Raw genomic sequence first — 20,413 nt, 5'->3', positions numbered from 1 at the left:
TAACACAAGTGGTCTGATCTTCACATTTGCAAAATGTAAATAACGAATGCTTGAATGTGTTTGCTTTTAAATTACTTAAATAACAAATAAAATTTAAGTTATGTGGAAAAACTTGTTTAACTATTTACCCAGCTTTCAACAAATATATTAAGGAATTTGCATAGTTATAGGAAGCCTAATGGTTTGTAAGTAAAGAAATACATCAGTTTCTTTAAAGAAACTCTTACTTAGGAACATATCTTTGCAATCAAAGCTTAAAGAATTCTGTTTATTATATATGACAAGTCCAACTCCAATCACAAACTCTGGTGCCTTTCCAACAAGCAGAAAATCTTGAATTTATTATGTATATGTCCATATCAACTCAGCTTTTCATAATTCTTTTTTTTTTTTTTATTATGAACACTAATAGTCTGTAGAGATTTGAGCTACAAGGGGGTAAACCTCTGAATCCTTATTAAACTACTGTAAATTTCTTTTGTTATACTTTCATGTTAAATACTGAAATCTGATTGGTTAAGATGCAGTTAATAATATTTACTATTACCCTCAGCGTTAGCAACGCACTTGGCAACGGGTAACATTAAAAAATGTTACATGCGCGAAAATTATGCGCGTACGGTTCGCTGTAGAATTCACGTTATTCCTATATAAAAGCAGTAAAATTTTCTTAAAAATTTTAAAAAAGACATTCAGTATAACAAAATAAATAGTGCCTGTTTGGGAGGATAACAGTTGAAATTGACACCCCTCGAAAACCATTGTCAACCTCCGCTTCGCGTCGGTTGACAATGGTTTTCTCGGGGTGTCAATTTCAACTGTTACCCTCCCAAACAGGCACTATTTATATAATATTACGCGAGTACTTAATTCTGTGATAACCGCTGGTTTGTATCAACGCGAGAATATAAAATCACGAACGTTGAACTTTTCTCCTTATTTCTTGTAGTTTTCAATTCTCAGAAAATAATGGCGAGATTTTAAAATCCGCGATGGATGCTTCTCGAGATTTTACGCGGATATTAATTCCTCGCGTTTAATTAGGAATTTACAGTAATATCTAACCTACAATAAACCACAGATGAGACTTTCAACTGAGGTTGCCAAGATAATACTCATATTGATGGGAATAAAGTTCGTTTTGTATAAAGAAGTTTTTAACCTTGTTTTGTATAAAAAAGAAGTGTCTAAATTAATTACCTAAACTAAACCACAGAGGAGACTTTCAAGGTTGTCAAGATAATTATATACTTATATTGATTGGAATCAATTTTGTATAAAATTGATTGGAATCAATTTTGTATAAAATTCTCACATTTGGCGTTTTTTTTTGAGCTACAGAAAAATTCTTTTAAGTTGCAACTGATCCAACTAATGGTTATTAAAGATATTTCATTGATAAAAAAAAGTTTGAAGAGTAATATCTAATAAAAATTGACCAGACAGGCTGAATACTTTTTTAACAATTTAACTTTTATTTTTTAAGAGTATTATGTGAATAATGTACAAAACATGTACCATAATGTTAAAAAGCATGCATTGTGTCTACAGTAGAAGTAAAGTCTTTAAAAGCTGGCATATATTTCTTACCAAGAGTTACTCTTTTTGTTGTTTTCCAAAACCCCACTTTTTGTCAATTCTGATCACTTTTTGATAAAATATAAACATGCCTATTAAAGAACAATTCAAATCAAATTTGACATAATAGAATTCTTTACAGATTTTTCTTATTTGATGGAAATTGACAACTTCAAGCAAGGATACAAACAAATTCCTTCAGAACAAGGATTTCTAATATGAAAATTCTGCAACTTGGATCAATTCGGCAAGCAACTTTAATCAATTCAGAGCTCAAGCTTTTTTGGAGCACTATATATAAACAATTTTTCAAATGAATTTAGGCTGCATTGGTAAACAGTTTATGAGTATTCAAACACATGCATGTACATGTTTAAAATTGGTAAAATTTGAAGTGGAAAAGTACTTGGACAGAGTAATACCATGTAGCAAAGTTAACATATTACATAAATAGCCACACATGTACATCAACCTAAAGCTGCTTGAACATTAAATTTAGCCATACTAATATACAGATGTAATGCTTGATGGAAATGAATATCACAGGCAATAAAACAAATAGTTATTTCTAGGTATAAGCTAGTAATTTAAGTAAATGTACCATGGGTATAGCTACACATTCATTGACAATTTCACAGCAATGTAAGGACATGATTAACATTCATACAGAGCTTTCTAATCTGTCCGCTATGAACTCCATGTGACATTCTCTGAGTCCTTCTAACAGGATCTGGAAGGCCTTCGGCCCCCTCTTCTGTACGATGAACAGTAGCTGGGTGGCCTTCTCCCTCCGTGTTCTCTGTATCTCCACTTCTTCCTTCATATTCTCTGTGATAATGGAGTGGGATATCAGATAGTCCAGAAGATCATCGACCACGAGGTTCTCCAGCAGGTATGTCCAGTTCTTCCTGATAGCCTCCTTGTGGCTGTGTTCCATGTCTTGAAGATCAGTATGATAAATGGTCACCTCTTTAACAATATCTCGATCACTACTATCTCAGCAAAATATTCACACACACAAGCATATCTGTTCCAAGATATTTTATGTGTCCCTGCAACAAAAGAAGAGCATGTAAAAATAAATTTACTGTAATATATGACGTATCTTCATTAGTAATGAATGATAATTAATTTTTAATCTATAAAATTTCTTGATAGCAGAAGGTGATCAGAGTTGCCCCCCTTTATCAGACTAATAGTGAGATGAGACGCCGTGATATACTGGATAACAAAGGTGCCTTAAAGAAAACCTTAGTCGTAAAAACAACGACAGAACAAATAATTATACTTCATAAATCTAGTAATATAATGTAATGAAAGAATAAAAAAAAACCACGTTCTCTTTAAAAGGAAAGGGGGGGGGGATAAGGTTGGCAACGTTAGCGACAACAAATCGGTCAATATCGCATTACACGTGGAACAAATACAGATATATTGTAAAGCTAAGCTGAGCAAAGTAGTTATACTAGTAATGCTGACGTAATATACATTGTTATTACTTACAACTAGTCCATTTTATCAACAAGTACAAGCAAAGGCAATGTGAAACAGGAAGTGAATAAAATCAATATTGAAGTTGCCATGTATATAAAGCGCCTAATACTGCCACTATGTTAAGCGGCTCGTTGGTCTAGGGGTATGATTCTCGCTTTGGGTGCGAGAGGTCCCGGGTTCAAATCCCGGACGAGCCCGAACATTTTTTTGTCTCAATATGCTTACTAAACCAAAATCTACAGTCTACACGTGTCTTATTCTGTAATCAGTTTAAATAGTTTTTTGACAGTTCATTTGTAATACTACATGTATTTAATGTTTCAAACACAACAGTAAGATATTCTTTTTAGAGCTCTACTATATATATAACGTTATTTTTTGCAATGTGCGAGCCAAAAAATCTTACTTTGGATTGTATTAATGCAAAAAATCTTAGGAACAGAAGGTTATGGCATGTCAAACGTTGCAATATTCGATCTTTCCCATTTGTATTATATAAATATTCATTTGTATTGTATAATTTTCTATTTGTATTGTATAATTTTCCTATGTATTCATAATTTACCATTTCACGGTATTGTATAAATTTCATTTGTATTGTATAATTGGTCAAGGGATTACTTTTTAACAATTTCTAAGATGTTGGTTTTCAATGAAATTTATAGTGAAAGGAATAAAAATCGACATGCTGTATACTTGGGAAAAACACACTTTGTATTTCGATTTGATCATGTAAAAAGGAACATCGAGGATCAGATTTTATTCTGTTATATTTAAACAATAAAAATTTATTGTTTATATTAACATCTTTCTTTTACTAATTAATATATTGATTATGAAAAATTAGTGAAATTCACTTAATTACTGTTAGTGTACATGTATATAAGTACGTTAGCTAAAAGAAACAGCCAAATCGTCTCCTGTGAGACTTTGGGTCTGGCATCATCATGATTATTTCGTGCAGTCCGTGATTTTACTTAGGTCGCTGTAGATTTACGCCGGCGTAATATATAACTTCAATTTCAATCTTAATTTCCCTATTTTCATATCAAATTTTTACATCCTCCAAAAAAAGTGCGGGGGGCCAACTCCATGATAATTCAATTTTTTATATGTAAATTTTAAAAAATTAGTTGCTGCGAGAAAAAGTGGGGGGGGGGGGCAGGCCCCCCTGGCCTTCCCTGGCCCCCCTGATGCTACGTGCCTGCATACAAAAAAGGGCACCTGCCATGGCTTTATATATATACAATGTAAAGTATGTGATGTGTAGATTACATATAAATAACACATAAATATTTTGAGTGCAAACAGCTCTCATTTAATGTGGAAACTTACAACACAATATCCAGGCAATATCACATTGAATCACACAAATTTACAGCATGATAGTCCAGTTTCAAAAAATCATCATTAATTATCAGTGAATATCATTAGTATGATATATATATATATATTTTACATACAAAGTTTAATGTTCTAATTGATTCATTTTAACTTGAAATGAAATTTTAAAAGCACCACCAAGCCAAATATGTTTTGTATACGTGTATATATAATAACTATCATGGAATTTTTCATAATTCTTTCATTCAGTATTCTGCAGTGAGTAAACAGTATACAAATGCACCAGATAAGCAATCTAAAAAAATAATAAATATATATAATAATTATCGCAAGGTTACCAGTTTCCACTACCCAAGCCATCACGTGACTAGCTTTGGGGGTCCTCAGTGGCTCTGTTTTCGAACACCTCTTCGCGTTTTCGATTCATTTTCATCTTGATAATAATTCTTTCTTTATTAACTACAAATCTTGCAACATGAAAGACTTTATAATGACACCTAAATGTATTTACTTGTTCTAGAAAACATTCCAAAATTATACAAAAAGCATTCCAATTTGTTCACAAAAGCATGCATTGTTTTTATATTTTTACAGTCGCGCTGATTGTCGAAAGTATCATCTGACGAAACAAAAATCTGTAGTGCGTCTTTCTTAAAGGATTGTGCAACACAAGCACGGCAGATCGTCCTCCTTGTTAATGAGGGGAGATGACTCCTTAGAGTTCAGCTGTACCTGGCCAGCTGGTTGCTCTGTGACAACGGCAGTTGTTTTCTGCAAAAACCAGAGACAGTGAATTAATTCAATTTAGCTATTACATATATATGCACGTTTATTTCCCCCCAAAATCAATTTTAAACGTCAAACTTAATTGTAATGTATCTTTTTTATAAAAGTAAAATAACAAATTTTTGCTGATACTCATGACTATACAGATATTAGTAGTTACGTCTACATAGCTAGTCACTGTACTTCACATTACTACACACATACATGTATGTTTATTACATAGTTATAGTCACTATCCTTCACCTGGCTGCAAACATATATTTACATATATAGTCAAGTACTTCACCTACCTACATATATGTCTACTTAGTATATTTGCTTTATCTGACTGCACACAGTCAAATAATTTGTCTACATAGTCATGTTCTTCACCTGGATACACACATTATGTCTACATAGCTAGTCATGCACTGTACTTCCCCTGACTAACACAGTCTACATATCTTATTATATTCACACATTATGTCTACTTAGCTAGACTCTGTTCTTTACCTGTTCCGTTTCAATGACTACGCCATCGATATCGTTTTGGTATTGCATGCTGACGCCATCTTCTTCCAGAGTTTGTTTCTCGTCCCCCTCAGGTTTGTCTTGTGTTGTCTTGAGTTTTGCTTCATCACTAATTACCATCGCCTTGCCATCCTCTGCTGGAGAGCTAGTGCCACTGTCCACTTCTTCCTGCGTCATTTCCGGTTTTTCTTGGGTCGTCTTAAGTTCCTCTTTGACCTCGTTTTCGTTCAAAGTTTGGGTCTCCGGTTCTTTGGTTTGACCTTGGTTGTTTTCATCAGTTGTTTTCTGTTGCTGATTTTCATTTGGTTTTTCTTGAAGTTGTTTTTCTTCGCTTACTGGTGGTTTTTTCTTAAAAAGCGGCATCTAAATATTTTAATATAATATCATATTTTAACCTTGTTTCATCACTTGAATTTTGGTTCAAGAGCATGCATCAATGAATCAAAAGAACAACTGTAATTATTATAGATAAAATTGATAAACTGCTGAATACACAGTGAAATCACGTGACATGCCACAAATAGTACTCACGTTATCAGTTTCGACCTGCTCTATGTAGTCAACAATGTTTGGTACCGCATACGAGTACTGTACAAGAGGCGCTAGGGTAAGGCCACTGTCCACCAGAGGGGGGATGTCTTCCTCCTCGTCCTCCTCGCGGTCAAGGTCACGGCCAAGGTCAAGGTCAATGAAATCGCCAAAGGAGACGATGCTGTCACAGAATCCCGACTCAATCAGGGGCTTGGTGTCCTCCTCTAACAGCTGTTGGTGTTCAACTACTGGTGTAAAAACAATGGCTGTCAATGACGAATCCGATGTATACAGAGAAAAAAAAATCAAATATATTTGTACTTGATAGATGAATGCCTGAAAGATATGCAAGTGATAATTATGCATAAATAACGATGGCCGTATTATCGCTTTCTTTACGAATGACATAAAATCTTTATAGAACATTTCAATTCTTGAATGCTTATTCCTGTATGGGAAGATTTTTTCCTGTTATACATGAAACAGGACAGGTACAAATATCATTTTTCACTGCGAACAAATAATTTTGAGTTGTAAAACATTAAATACAAAATTCACCAGTCATAAGTTTTTAAAAATCTTAATCTAAATTCACTGAACTTTTCAAAAATATCGACATCTCATCGATGTACATGTAACTTGAATTAAACTAAACGCAGATGCTCAAAATTCAATATTTGCACACGACTACGTACACGTAACATAACTTTTCGCTGCATGATCAGAAATGTTCTAAATACCACAGTAAAAGTAAAAAATTCTTACCATAGATTTTCTACAAAAAAATACAGAAAGCTTTATAAGATCACCTGTACTAACGATATGGGAATGTCGCGATCGGTTTTGCTCACTGACTCTACAAGGTAGGCAATCTAATGGGAGCAGATTAATATAAACATGTAGGTTTTACAATTGAATTAACCCAGGACTACAGATGTTGCCTGGCCGCTGGGCCCCTGCCTTTATTGATGTTAATATCCTTCAATGAATACCGGTCCCTGTGTTTTCTATATTGTAATACACAATCGGTGCGCAATAGACAAACGACTCAATACACATCCCATAGAGCGATATACAAGAGGACAGAAGTATAGGTTTACATGTATATGTCAGGTGTTTTGTTTGCAGTCATCGATTTAATTGTCAGTTTACTAAAGAAACTTGATAAGATTTTAACTGGTATAAAGTTGAATATTACTGTTGATAGCAATAAACAGTGGGTTTAGTGAACATAACAGTACAGATGTATATATGTACATAAGTATACCGTATAAGTACTATAGTTAATCAGGTACGTTAATTCCACCCATCGTTCTTTTTTTAGTGGAGGGATCAGACTTACCCTAAAATTTTTTGACTGGTATAAAAATCAATAAAATGAAAATTCAAGATTTGCCGAACTTTGGACAGGGGTATGGGTGAAGTGGTTAAGAGCTCATTTTCAACTACTATATTGCCCCTCATCTCTTCCAAAAAAAAAAACAAATCCCCCCCCCCCAAAAAAAAAATTCTAAACAAAAGGATCGAGAAGCCGGTGTAATGAAGAATAATGACCCCCGTAGAATAATGACCGGGGTCATTTTTCTACGTAGAATAATGACCCCCCTAGCTGAAGAATAATTGGATTTTTCTGAAGAAAAAAGACCCAGGGGTTATTTTTCTTCATGTTAAACATGAAGAAAAATGACCCCCATAAAAAAATGACCCCCTCCCCGTAAACATAAATAGAAATTGGTTACCCCGTATCCAAGATATGACTTTGAAATTACTTAATTTTTCACTCTGTTTAACTGATTTTGAAGTTATAAACACCGAACTTGTGAATAAATCGCTGTATATAGTTTTTCATATCCGTAGCAAGTACGCGCAAAACACTCTGACATTGCCACAAATTGATTGTTAACAGTAACGTCACTTCTCTCGTCGACATACGGCGGGAAATGACGCAAATAAAGAAAAATTCATACACAATGTGGATATTGTGTGATAATTAACAATAATCATGAAAGAATAATTGTTGTAATGATATAAGCAATATTCATTGGTGAATGAATTGTCAATCGAAGAATGATACATGTATATATCTTTATGGAAAAAGACTAAGGGGGCAGGTAACGTAGGAATATGAATATATACTTCTTATTTACATTTCTTGGGGAAAGTGATTTTAAAAAAAAACCATTCTGCGTTAGTTTTGTTTTCTTCTACCTAATACATGAACATCAATATTCTAAACATTTGTTGTAATGTTGTTTTGTGATCATGAATAGACTTTATTCTTTTAGAGCAAATTTGTGAAGAGTACCTGACCATAGTAAATCTTAATAGATAATAAACACTGATCGATTATCATAAGAAAATATTGTTTCTTAAAGCGGTTAGGGCCCATGTTAGGGGTTTATATCCCGCTTGATTTTGATCACACGATCTTTATTGTATCCAAAGTTACCAATGCTCATACAAACTATTGAAGCATTAATCATCTTGATATTAACTAAACTTACTAAAGTATGCCGAGGATAAAGTAAAATATATTTTCTGTACGAGTACTCTCAATACTTTTACGATTTTCCTTATTGACCATTAACCTCTACTGGCGTAATGGCTGCTGTCAGTGCCTACTAACTTCAGCTTGGTTATAATGCCTAATAGTGGAGTAAACTTTTCATAATTTTGGTTTCATCATTAATTCTGCTTAGTAAAAGGTAACTGACGACGAGCAAGAATTGGCACTTCCTTTCTGCTGAATCTCTGAACTAGTATACCCAGCAGTTTGTATTGTGGAAATCCTCAATGCAAGTATAATTCATGAACAATATGAAGAATATAGAAGATGCGACGGCGAAGCGCGAAGATGCGAAGACGAAAGTGCCAAGTTGCGAAGGTGAAGAAGTGATACTACTATCGCTTCTTCGCCTTTGCAATTTCGCACTCTCGCCTTCGAATCTTCACGCTTTCGCCTTTTTAGCTCACCGAGACGAAGTCAATGGGAGCATATGCTATACCCGCGGTGTCAGCGTCCGGAGCTGGTTAAAGTTTTAGTTGCAGCTCCTCTATCTAAGCTATTAATTACTTGTCCTCTCTTCACCAAAATTACATGGATGATGCACCTGGACCTACTGAATCTGGTTCCTAACTTTCAGATGCTGGAGGAGGTTAAGATTTTTAGAGCAGGTTAAAGTTTTTGTTGCAGGTGCCCTCTAATGATTATATCTTAGTTACTACTGGTCCTAAATTCATTAAACTTGTATGGATGGTGCGTCTTATGATACTGATGCACCTGACAGGCTTCAATGCTGAATCAGAGCTATAGTTTTATGATTCTTGATGAGGTTTAGTTTTTTGGAACAGGTCACATGTTTTATAGATGATAGCTTGCATAGTTGATTTAACTTTATTATAAATGAAACGCAGAGGTTGCTTTATATGCAGAGCCTGATCTCCATTATCAAAGATGCTAGAGAAATATCCTACCTCACTCAAACCTGCTTGAAAGATAGATGTGGTTGTTGTTAAATGACGTAACATGATTCCTATGATATAGTATTGTATGATTTAATACACTATTGTTAAATAAGATACAATATAATACCATATGTTATATTGTAAAACGTTATATGATACGATAAAATATTTTATCAATTTTTTTGATATTTTATGATATGATGTTGTATCATAATATTGTTATGCATAGTATTGATGATTATGATACAATATTGTATAATATTATATTGTATTATTTATTAATTATTTAATCACATGATACTATTACATATGATATTGGTTTATATGATATATTATCATATCACATGAAATTGTATTTTATGATATTCAAATATATATTATTGTATGATACAATATGTATAATATGATTGTATCATATAATATTTTACTTTATCCCATGATATTGTATCATTTATATGACACAATGTTGTATCAAATTATATTGTATTATAAAATACAATTTCATATAATGTATCAAATATGAAACAGTATCATACAATACTATATCATACTATATTATACAATATAATATCATATGTTTCAATGTTATGATGTATTATTGTAGTATGGTATTGTTTCAAATAATACTATATTGTATTATGGTTTATGATATTCTATTATTTGATCAAATACAATTATAATGTATCACACATTACAATGCCATATCATACATTACAATATCATATCACAATTTTTTACGGTATTCTATGGTAATATATAATATATATTGTAAGTTTGATAGGATGCAATTTTAATTTTATATTATTGTATTGATTAACATATGAACATATGTACGATATTGTATCAAAACAGAATCCATGAATATCCAAGATCATAAAGGATGGTTTTCATATAATATGATAAAGGTGGTCTCATAAAGGTGATGCCTCATAAAAGTGATGCCTCGTCTCGGTGAGCTTTGTAATCTGTGATTACCTATGTTTTATAATTGCGGAGCTCTCCATCGTTTAAAGGGTTCCGAGGCATATTTTGGATTTTTTTTTTTATAGAATTAATAAAAATAAATTATCAAGGGGGATAGGGTCAGGACTCCCTCTCCCGTTTTACTGCGTAAAATTAATAATATTGAATTTTCCGGGGGGCGGACCCCCTCTCTCCCTCTAGATCCATGCATGAACAAGGGGTGTCGCATAATGAAATTAGAATGTTACTGTGTCGGTCCACGGCTGGTAAGTGACAGGAGTCTAGAAGTGCATATGTAAACATTGTGGCGGACATTAAATTTTGTGTGGAGTAGATAATGATTAGGCATAGCCAGAGCTGGTAAACATATATGTTACATGTACACATTAAAATATTTATAAACATTCATAGTAAGCGCGATGGCCTAGCGCATGCGTACCAATAATAGCATGGATTAATCGAAAAACCTTGGCGAGTACGGTGCCTGTATTAAAATCTATGTAATCGACCGAAACTTGCTGAATGCAATCAAAAAAGACGAAGGCGAAAGTGCGAAGATGCAAGGCTAGAGTGCAAGTTGGGAAGGAGCGATAGTAGTATCGCTCCTACGCCTTCGCACATTCGCACTTTAGGCATCACATCTTCGCGCTTCATCGTCGCATCTTCGCACTTTTGCTCCTTCGCCTTCGCACTATCGCCTTTGCAACTTAGGTCGAAGTGGCCCTATCGGAACACCATAGATATATGTAAATGTAATTGTTAAGATAACAACCATACCCCGATGCAATACGTCAATATCTTGTTATAACGGAAGGATTTTTATTTTCTAAGATATACCCCTTCTTTCACTTTAAGTTTATTTGAATATGAATTATAATTTCTGTTACTTTCTGTAAACTGCAGCAGTAAAAATTACAATAGTGTAAAAACTATTTCACAAATAATAAAAAAATATGAAAAAATTTTAATCTATAAGGGGGTCATTATTCTACAGGGGTCACTTTTCTTCATGTGGAATGTGCTCATTTTTATGAAAATGACACTTATTCTTCAGGCAAAGGGGTCATTTTTCTACGTAGAATAATGACCGGGGGGTCATTTTTCGGGGTAGAATAATGACCGGGGGGTCATTATTCTACGTAGAAAAATGACCCCCGGTCATTATTCTACGGGGGTCATTATTCTTCATTACACCGGCACCCTCTGCTCCCTTGCTACCTGCTAATCATGACATCAGAGTAAAATTAAACGGTAATGATATATTCAATGAAAATCTTTGTTTTGTAGCAATATTCGATTTTTCCTTAATATTGTACAGGGTTTTTGTTTATTGTTTTGACTTTACGTTGCATAAGTGTAAGCTATTAAGTATATGGCGTATGTATTTTTCTATACCTTCTTTTTTTTTACTTCTTACACGTTATTCTCATTCTTAAGATGTTACATTTTCCCAACATATTATAGTACGTAAACATGGACTCTGATGTGTGTACCTTTGCTGCTGTTGTTCTTCATGTCTGTGGACTCCTTCCCACCCTGGGACCTCTTGTGCTTCTTTTTCTCTGTCTTTACTGACAAAATACATGTACCCATAGATTATTTAAACATATATATATTCTTATATACTGGGGTATATGCATAATTAAATCTTTCATGAAGCTAGCACCTGCTTTTTTTATATCTTTTTTTTTTTTTTTTTTACAATCAACAGTTACCATGTTTGGTTCTCTTCTTCTTCCGGTTCCTTCTCCGTCCCCCTACAAATATCCCCCGGTCCTCGGAATCAACAAGAATTGCTGAATTGATTGCATTGTGTATTTTGATTTTCAGGGCACTTCGCATATCTCCAGCAGCAGGATGGCAGGCGAGATTGTTAGAATAGCATGTTGTCCCTGAAAAATGGCAACAAGCCCAAGTACTGTAATATTGGTGTCAAATTTTGTTAATTTAGTACATGTATGTGTTAAATTAAAAGTTTAAACTCTTGCAATTTAAATTTATTTGATTTATATAATCGATTCTTTTTTAGAAAAAAAATCTTCTGACTATTGGCGATATAATTCATGATTTGATAAACATTTGACGCAATGATGAAGGAACATTTTAGCCATGCTCCAAGAGAATAAACTTATGCATTTATGGAAACATTTTTTTATAAACTCCGATGAGTGAATATCTTATCGTAGTTCTTTTACTGGTAATTTCATATTATTTTGTTTATTGTTTTAAAATCTTTATACTTACACGATTAACACAAAAGTGTGATTTAAACATATTTTATTGTGTAAACTACACAAGAGGATTGTGCAAAAGTGTATTAATTATATACTTCGGAAATTTTCTAGAACTGAGGTTCCTTGTGGTAGGTACATGTAGATCACATGACAAAGAAAAACTCCTTTATATCCCGTCTGTCTGATAACCTCGTAACTTTAAACTTGCATTCAGAACTTACAGTACTTTGATTCTATTATCATTAGTAAAACAGAATGCGGGTCTTGATGTTTAAAAACTATTTGCAGTATTTAATAAGTGTTTTTATATACCAAAATATCAAAGTTATAGAAACATATGCAATTCGAGTACTCAGCGCCAAAGAATTAAAGTTATACAGTAAAACATTTGATATTTCCTATCAGTTCCTTGAAGAGTAACACCTAACACATGCTTGTTCCATCACCATTACTTTATTACAATGGTTAATTGCTATACGATATCAACGATATAGCATATGGGAACAGCTATAGCTCATACTGTAGCATCAGGGGCAAGGAACGAGGGGTGGGGTGGCTAACTTATACAGAAAGTGGCGACAGTGTTAATTTTAAGGAAAATTAGCATTCATATCTTGAACTTAAAAATACGCCCCCGACACACAGTTTAAAAACCGACGCTTGCGCGTAGTTAAAATGATGCTGGGGGAACCTTGCACTCTGTATTTCCTACTGTTGAGTTACCATTTTAAGTGAAATTATATCTAGTTATATTACATGTTTTGGTTTTTCTCTAATTGAAGATTTAGTAATCCTACATGTACATATTCTGAAATTTATTTTTAGTAAACTTACCTACGTAAATGTCATGCACATTTGGTAGTTGTAATCGTGATTTGTAAAAATGAATGAATCACATGTATACATGTAACTTGTAATCAAAATTAACAGAACGTAATCACCGATATACATGTACATGTATATGTTTCAGTCTGCTTTGGTGTCAATCAAAATCGCGCCTGTCATTGTTATAAATCTTAAGGGGTGGCGGCGGTTAATCGTTTATAGACCCAATATAAAATACAAATCTCTTTCAGCAAATCACGACTAAATTGTTGCTTATTACCGCCGCACTGCACGTGCAGTTGTGTGTATTGTCTTCTGTAGCATGTTAAATAGATTCACAGCTTTGGAATGCGGCGTGGTTCACACATGGTGCCAAGTTACGGCACGCGCACAACTTCATTGGGAAAACGTGTGTGATGGAGGGGGTGATAGAATTTACAATAACTGATATAGTTTATATACAAAACTCTTATTTTTATTCAGATAACATATGCAATAAAGCAGAAATAAGATTGTACAGTTAAACTGGGGACCCACACCCAGCACAACCCCCCCCCCCCCAATAAAAAAAAGATTAGAAAAAATAAATAAATAAAAAGATCAAGCTTGAAATTCACATGTTTAAAAGAGTTTAACAGTCCAACGGTAATCAGATCAAGTTATATGAAGGAGTGCTATTTTCTTAGAAAGCCTGACCATGCACGTGAATGAATGTTCCAATTGCAAGACACTGCTTATACATAAATACATAATTATGATGGGAAAAGTTCACCTTTAGAATTATTATATCTATTTAAAACATGCATGGCGTGGCTTAACTCAACAACATTAAGATGCCCCCAAAAAGGAATAAAAGGAGAACACAAAGAGTAAAGACTCACCACTAAATGGACGACTGATCTTGTGTACTATGGTGAAGAATTTCGCGTTATAGCGATCCAAGAGCAAATTACGTACTCGGAGCTCGTTCATATTCGGAACACTTCGCGTTATAAATTAGCATATTAATCGTCTCGATACCCCCCCCCCCCCCCTCCTAACACCACCCCAAGCCGGTTATACTTTATAAATCATCGTTATCTGCTGATGATTCATGAATAAGTTTGAATTCTTTTAAAAATATGGAATAATAAATTTTTTAAAAAGTATATAATTCAGATTAATTTGTTTATCATATATAATCAAAAAGGCTCATGTCTATACATTAAACTAACAATAAGTATCATATATATGTAGACAGAGCCTAAGAAATTTTAACAGAGTTAACGTTATGCAAAGCTGAAATAATATACACTGTATTTTTAAAATACAACCAAGTTTAAAAAACGCATTTATGTACGCATTTTTTCTTATTATTTTCAAAATCTGCTGCAACAGTTTTTTAATTTGTCTTCTGAGGTGTCATTAAAGCTTCTTTTCGTGTTGATTCGAATTGAATTTTCCTGAAATAAAAGACTAATTTAATTTAAAAGTTAAAAGGTAAAGGTTGGAATGTATAGTTTATGTATAGAAAATCCATGATGAAAGTTAGAAATTTCATTTCATAGAATATCATGTAACTTAGGACAATTAAAATATATTTACTATAGCAATTATTTAATGTTCACTACAATTATACAGCAAAATATAGATAATAACTAAGAAATTCTCAAAAAACTAGTAACCATAGATGTGATTTAATATAAAAAAGGTTTGATAGAATATTAAATATGTTAAGATTATTAAAGACATATAAGAAGATGTAAATAACTTGTACCTGAAAGTTTGAATAAAAAAAAAAAAAAAAAAAAAAAAAAAAAAAAAAAAAAAAAAAAAAAAAAGATTATTAAAGAGTCCCTTTTGAAAAAAGCATTCCGTTCTATTTTCCTGAATGGGCCAAAAGCATAAAATCATTTCAATACCTTGCTGAATCCAGTATGTACCAATTCTCATCTATGTGAAAGTCTTTTTATATATTTTAATGGGGGAAAATCCCCCATATCTTTTTGACAACGGAAAACATATGACAGGATATTTTCCAGTTACATTTGGTATAAATAAGCCATTCCTAAAATATAACAGGTCATCTTGAGTTTTGGAATCGACGCCATTTAGAACCAAGAAAAAAAATGTCTCAACAACAGTATGTAACATTACATTGTACGATAATAGTTTACAGCTTCAAAATAATTAATCTAAAATTTTAGGCATCTTTAATGCAAGTGTTTAGCGATACTCTGATGTCTCCTTAACAGCATTGCTGTTTAAGAGAACAATTAAAAGAAAAAAGTTAAATAGCATTTACATATGCATAAGAAATCTAAATTTGAATAATACCATAAATTTAACAAACGGGCCAGGTTTGCCAATTTAGAATTCAGAGAAAGTTTAACACGATATTTCGCAACTTCGTTGAAAAGTGTTGTGGAAACAGATGCTGATTTAGATAAAAAGAAAAACTATCCTAAATTTTCAGCCTTAGCCCCCCACAACATACCCAACAAAATATGACAGGGAAGGGACAGACAGTACGTCCAGGAGGGGGTAGAGGCGGCGGTGGAGGCGGCGGTAGAGGCGGCGGTGGAGGCGGGGGTGGAGGCGGGGGTCAGCAACAGTAAGTAACATCTACACCTAATATTAATTTTCTAATGTTTTTAAAATATAGCTCACTACATCACGACTTATATGTGAATATTCTAACTCTGAAGGTAACTCACTACGTCTGTACATCACGACTTATATGTGAATATTCTAATTCGTTAGGGAACTCGCTACGTATGTTCATCACGACTTTTATGTGAATATTCTAACTCTTAAGGTTTAAGGTAACTCACTACGTCTGTACATCATGACTTTTACTTTTTATACAGAAAAAAAGTAACACAATTGCGATTCAAATGTTTTGTTGACGTGTTTGTATCCATCGTTTTGTCTTGATATCATCATAGCTCAGTGGTTAAAGTACCGGGCTCGAGAACCGAAGATCACGAGTTCAAATCCAACGTATCTTCTGAAATAATATTTTTTAAATCATAGTTTTATCCAAATTTGCATTATTTGTCGCCTATCTAATTCATATTTCCTACCCATCATGCTATCTTACACAATCAATCAATTCTCTGCTGATTTGAGAAACTCTATCAAGGTGTAGTGAGCCAACTTAAATTTAAGTCATACGTATCACAAATCTCTACCATTCATTCAACTGAAACATTGACTGAACGATAGCTTAAAGCTTACTGAACGGCAGAGTAAGGTTGTTTAGTTAACACTAAGTCGACTGGATAACAAAGTTTATCGTGTGTAATTGCAAGTGTTCAATTTGTGAGTGGATAAAAAATGACATTAAGTAACATTAATGTAAAAGCAACTATTTGAGTATGAGACATTTGTTTTCAATCAAGTTTCAATAAAATTTTATTGAATAAACAAGAGGATTTTTTTTTGGGGGGGGGGGGCTTATATCAAAGAAATAAGATCTATTAAGGCATTTCACACATTCATTGAAATGTTATTGAAGTGTTGAGACAGAGAAAGTATTATGGTTGAAATATTCTAAATTTTCAGCCTATCACCCCCACCACAACAACAACAGAATATTACACCGAAAGGGAAGACAGTAAAACCTAAATGACACGGATGATGCACTTTTAATTATGGTAAGGAATGGAGAAAAAAATGTCAATCAGTATTTACAACGGATGTGAAATTTTCATTTAACAAAAAAGAATAGTTTTCATTTATTCAATTTCAGAGTATGGACATTCCAGAAAGTTTGCCTGCCTTTATATTTGCTCTTAAAATCAGTCAAAAATAATGAAAATTTAATAATTTATACATAAATATAACTTCTTACGATTCTGTTCAAAGTAATAAAAGCAGAACTAAACCCTTTGTTGTTATTGAGAATTTGTTTTTTGAGTCATCTTAATAAAAGGAAAAAATGGTGATTACAGCTGACGTGAAAAAAAGACGTCATGTCCTCTATGTAATGAGTAGTTTATTAAAACACCACATTAAAACAAAACAAACGATCAGGATTATACAATTGCAACGAAAACGATGGACAGTAAAAACGAACCTGCATGAAATGGAATAAAGGAAATTTAGAGAATAAAAACTCTATTAATTTAGAACCGTATATTCTACTGAGTATCAACAAAATAAATGCAATTTAATCATGTAAAGATACAATGAAATCTTTGCTCTAATTCATACATGATTGGTTGTTTTCTGATCTAGGCACATATAATATAATTTAACAGATTACTAAAGGATTAATATACTAAAAGTAACTGTGTGTAAAAAATTCTGGTGTTTAATTTCATCATTTAAAAAAAAAAACCCGTCAATATGCACAACACAGTACTGTGTGTTTTTATCATGTTGCTAAAAAGTGTCATTAAAATAAAATGATATACACAAAGATTTAGGAGTTATTTAGTTCATCAGTCATAAAATTTGGTTACAATTATCATAATATTCAATATGCAATATCAGTCTTAAAAGTATAGTAGTATTTGATTAATATAGTTCACATCAATATTTTATTTCAATATCAAATTGTTATCTTTAAACATTCTAATGTCTAATTTTATGAATTCTTTTCAACCATTAATTCATTTGTGATAATGAAATTGTGTATTGTTACCTTCAAAAAACCCTTGGAAATAACATGAGCATATACAAAAATTATTCTTAACGCCATGCTAGCTAAATGGTAGATGCATGTTTTGCAATGGGTCAGAATTTTGCTCTATCATTTAGATAAATTTACTAACATTGATGAAATCAGGATAAATTTGAATATGAATAGCTGCTTTGTTTAGTTTTTAATTTATCGCTTTCGAGCGTCAGCAACAACGTTAGTCTCATGCAAGACTTCACAGTCGGGCATTCTGAGAAAATTAACTATAGATAGGCTGTGCAATGACAATTTCGTTTTATCATAAAAAAATCCAGATATGATCCGAATTCTGATTTTTGTAAAATTGTTTTATAATTACTTATACATAAAAATCCAAAAAAAATTATGGAGATTTTAAACTGGTAACACCTAGATTTTCTTACCATCTTCCAAGTCAATTCCGGCAAGCTCAGGATGAAAAAACAACCCAATATCTTTTCGAAAATACAAGAAGCGATTGATACAACGCAGTACCACACTGACGTACATGTAATTCTTTAATTTGTCATTTTTCTTCGTTTGTGATCAATTGTTATAAAAAAATATTCAAGCAAGAATATTTACTTTGAAGCACAATATAGCTTGAATCTATCAGACAGAAAAAATCCGAGCAAGGAAAGGACAGTCATGGATGAAATTTACACCGCATCACTAACGAAATCAAAAAGCAATGGCTTTGTGTGTATGAAAATGGCTACAGCGCGAGCTCACATATCTTTTTTTAACATATAAGCTTGTACAGTTAACGACGTTGTTTACTCAGGGTTTGAGTTCTCAAATATGACCGTCATTAGTAAACGCATCTTCGCTAGCCAAGGGTTTACGATCCGCTTCCCTCCTCTACAACAGGAGAGAAGCGGATCGTAAACCCTTGGCTAGCGAAGATGTAGTAAACGTTGTTCTAAACACTCATACAAAGTATTAATAAAATGAATTATATTTGACATAACCTTCGATAATTATTTTTCATTCTGAGTAAACGTAGTCCATAGATCTTTGTCGGGAGGGTATTGTTTTAATAATTCGTTCTTAAAAAACTTCAATACTGAGCAAAACAGCACAAGAAACGTAACTGTTATCTTTAGCTCTGAAATATGTGAGTGATTATCGCTAAATTTGTTTTTAATAAACACTGGATGAATTAAAACGAAAATAACCAAATTGACTGCAAAACAGGGATGGATTTGATCGCTATTTTAGCCTAACATATGTGTTGACCGCATTTATACAATAATAAAGTTTGCTTTATATAGACAGTTCAAATACCGGTACACTGTACATGTATATTAAAAATGCAGTACCACACATGTCACTTTGACTGATAAGATAAAAAATTAAATTATAGAAGTTTTACATTCGATCAATGGTGACACGAGTCAAATTGCTACTATTAACGATTCATGTAGTGATAAAATAGAGTCATCTTATATTTGATACATCTAACAGAAAATAATTAAATTTTGGTTAAAATGCACTTTCTGATTGGCTAAAAAATATTATGGTTAATATATTATAAAGAATGCGTTAGACTGACGTCAAAAACATATCTATCCGCCTGATGTAACGTTTGAAATTTGTACAATTAGATGCCATTTAATTTTAACAGTCAACTGAATGTTTTTCTTTATAATTAATATAAAATACTAAATTATAAACAATGAATTCAATATTGCATTTTTAAAAAAATACTGCTTCACGGTTTAAAAAGCGTAAACTGGCCCATACCATTTTATATCGTTAAAAAAACCCCAATAAATATTGAGTTCATTCCTTAACTAAATGAACAGAAAGATATAAACGTATTTTTAATTTTTATTAACGCATCAAAAAAACAATTATTTCACAACACAATATGTGGTATTAACTGTATGCATTTTTCTTTACATGGTCTTCAGACATAAATGCTACAATATATAAATAAGTTCAGTGCAATGCACACAAACAAAAAACACATAAAACCATAGAAGTGATTATATGTTGCGATCGCTGAAAAACAAAACTTAAAGTCATACTAATG

The 20,413-nt window shown here is 32.7% G+C and overlaps 2 protein-coding genes, 1 long non-coding RNA gene and 1 other non-coding gene across 6 annotated transcripts; 2 read left to right on the top strand and 2 right to left on the bottom strand.

The window, feature by feature from the left end:
* Positions 1 to 1,448: 1,448 nt before the first annotated feature.
* On the bottom strand, positions 1,449 to 3,176 carry LOC128158887 (caspase recruitment domain-containing protein 8-like). Its single transcript, XM_052821861.1, has 2 exons — positions 3,082 to 3,176; positions 1,449 to 2,630 (listed from the first exon to the last, which is right to left on the bottom strand). The coding sequence occupies exon 2, from the start codon at positions 2,513 to 2,515 to the stop codon at positions 2,240 to 2,242; it is 276 nt and encodes a 91-aa protein (XP_052677821.1). The 5' UTR covers positions 2,516 to 2,630; positions 3,082 to 3,176; the 3' UTR covers positions 1,449 to 2,239.
* Positions 3,177 to 3,197: 21 nt separating this feature from the next.
* Positions 3,198 to 3,269, top strand: Trnap-ugg (transfer RNA proline (anticodon UGG)). Its single transcript has one exon. It is a non-coding gene; the product is annotated as a tRNA-Pro (tRNA).
* Positions 3,270 to 4,365: 1,096 nt separating this feature from the next.
* Positions 4,366 to 14,763, bottom strand: LOC128158886 (uncharacterized). 3 transcript variants are annotated; one of them, XM_052821858.1, is made up of 6 exons: positions 14,612 to 14,763; positions 12,387 to 12,563; positions 12,165 to 12,242; positions 6,244 to 6,491; positions 5,695 to 6,075; positions 4,366 to 5,187 (listed from the first exon to the last, which is right to left on the bottom strand). In XM_052821858.1, the coding sequence occupies exons 1-6, from the start codon at positions 14,700 to 14,702 to the stop codon at positions 5,068 to 5,070; spliced, it is 1,095 nt and encodes a 364-aa protein (XP_052677818.1). In that variant the 5' UTR covers positions 14,703 to 14,763; the 3' UTR covers positions 4,366 to 5,067. The 3 variants fall into 3 exon arrangements, with proteins under 3 accessions (XP_052677818.1, XP_052677820.1, XP_052677819.1); XM_052821860.1 differs by having other exon boundaries at positions 5,695 to 6,060; XM_052821859.1 differs by having other exon boundaries at positions 6,244 to 6,488.
* Positions 14,764 to 15,790: 1,027 nt separating this feature from the next.
* LOC128157779 (uncharacterized) lies at positions 15,791 to 17,603 on the top strand. The gene is made up of 4 exons (XR_008239857.1): positions 15,791 to 15,852; positions 16,186 to 16,323; positions 17,277 to 17,368; positions 17,464 to 17,603. It is a non-coding gene; the product is annotated as an uncharacterized LOC128157779 (long non-coding RNA).
* Positions 17,604 to 20,413: the final 2,810 nt, after the last annotated feature.

The sequence above is a fragment of the Crassostrea angulata genome, chromosome 8 (assembly GCF_025612915.1).
Source record: "Crassostrea angulata isolate pt1a10 chromosome 8, ASM2561291v2, whole genome shotgun sequence".
Classification (NCBI taxonomy): domain Eukaryota; kingdom Metazoa; phylum Mollusca; class Bivalvia; order Ostreida; family Ostreidae; genus Magallana; species Magallana angulata.
The sequence above is the reverse complement of the archived record's forward strand: the minus strand, read 5'-3'. Positions and strand labels throughout refer to the sequence as shown.

Excerpts from the sequence above, each read along its gene's own strand:
- LOC128158887 (XM_052821861.1), bottom strand. The coding sequence starts at position 2,515 with ATGGAACACAGCCACAAGGAGGCTATCAGGAAGAACTGGACATACCTG.
- LOC128158886 (XM_052821858.1), bottom strand. The coding sequence starts at position 14,702 with ATGAACGAGCTCCGAGTACGTAATTTGCTCTTGGATCGCTATAACGCG. Across the intron at positions 12,564-14,611 it reads GATCAGTCGTCCATTTAGTG|GGACAACATGCTATTCTAAC; the intron begins GTGAGTCTTTAC and ends GCCATTTTTCAG. Across the intron at positions 6,492-12,164 it reads GAAGAACAACAGCAGCAAAG|TAGTTGAACACCAACAGCTG; the intron begins GTACACACATCA and ends TTTTTACACCAG.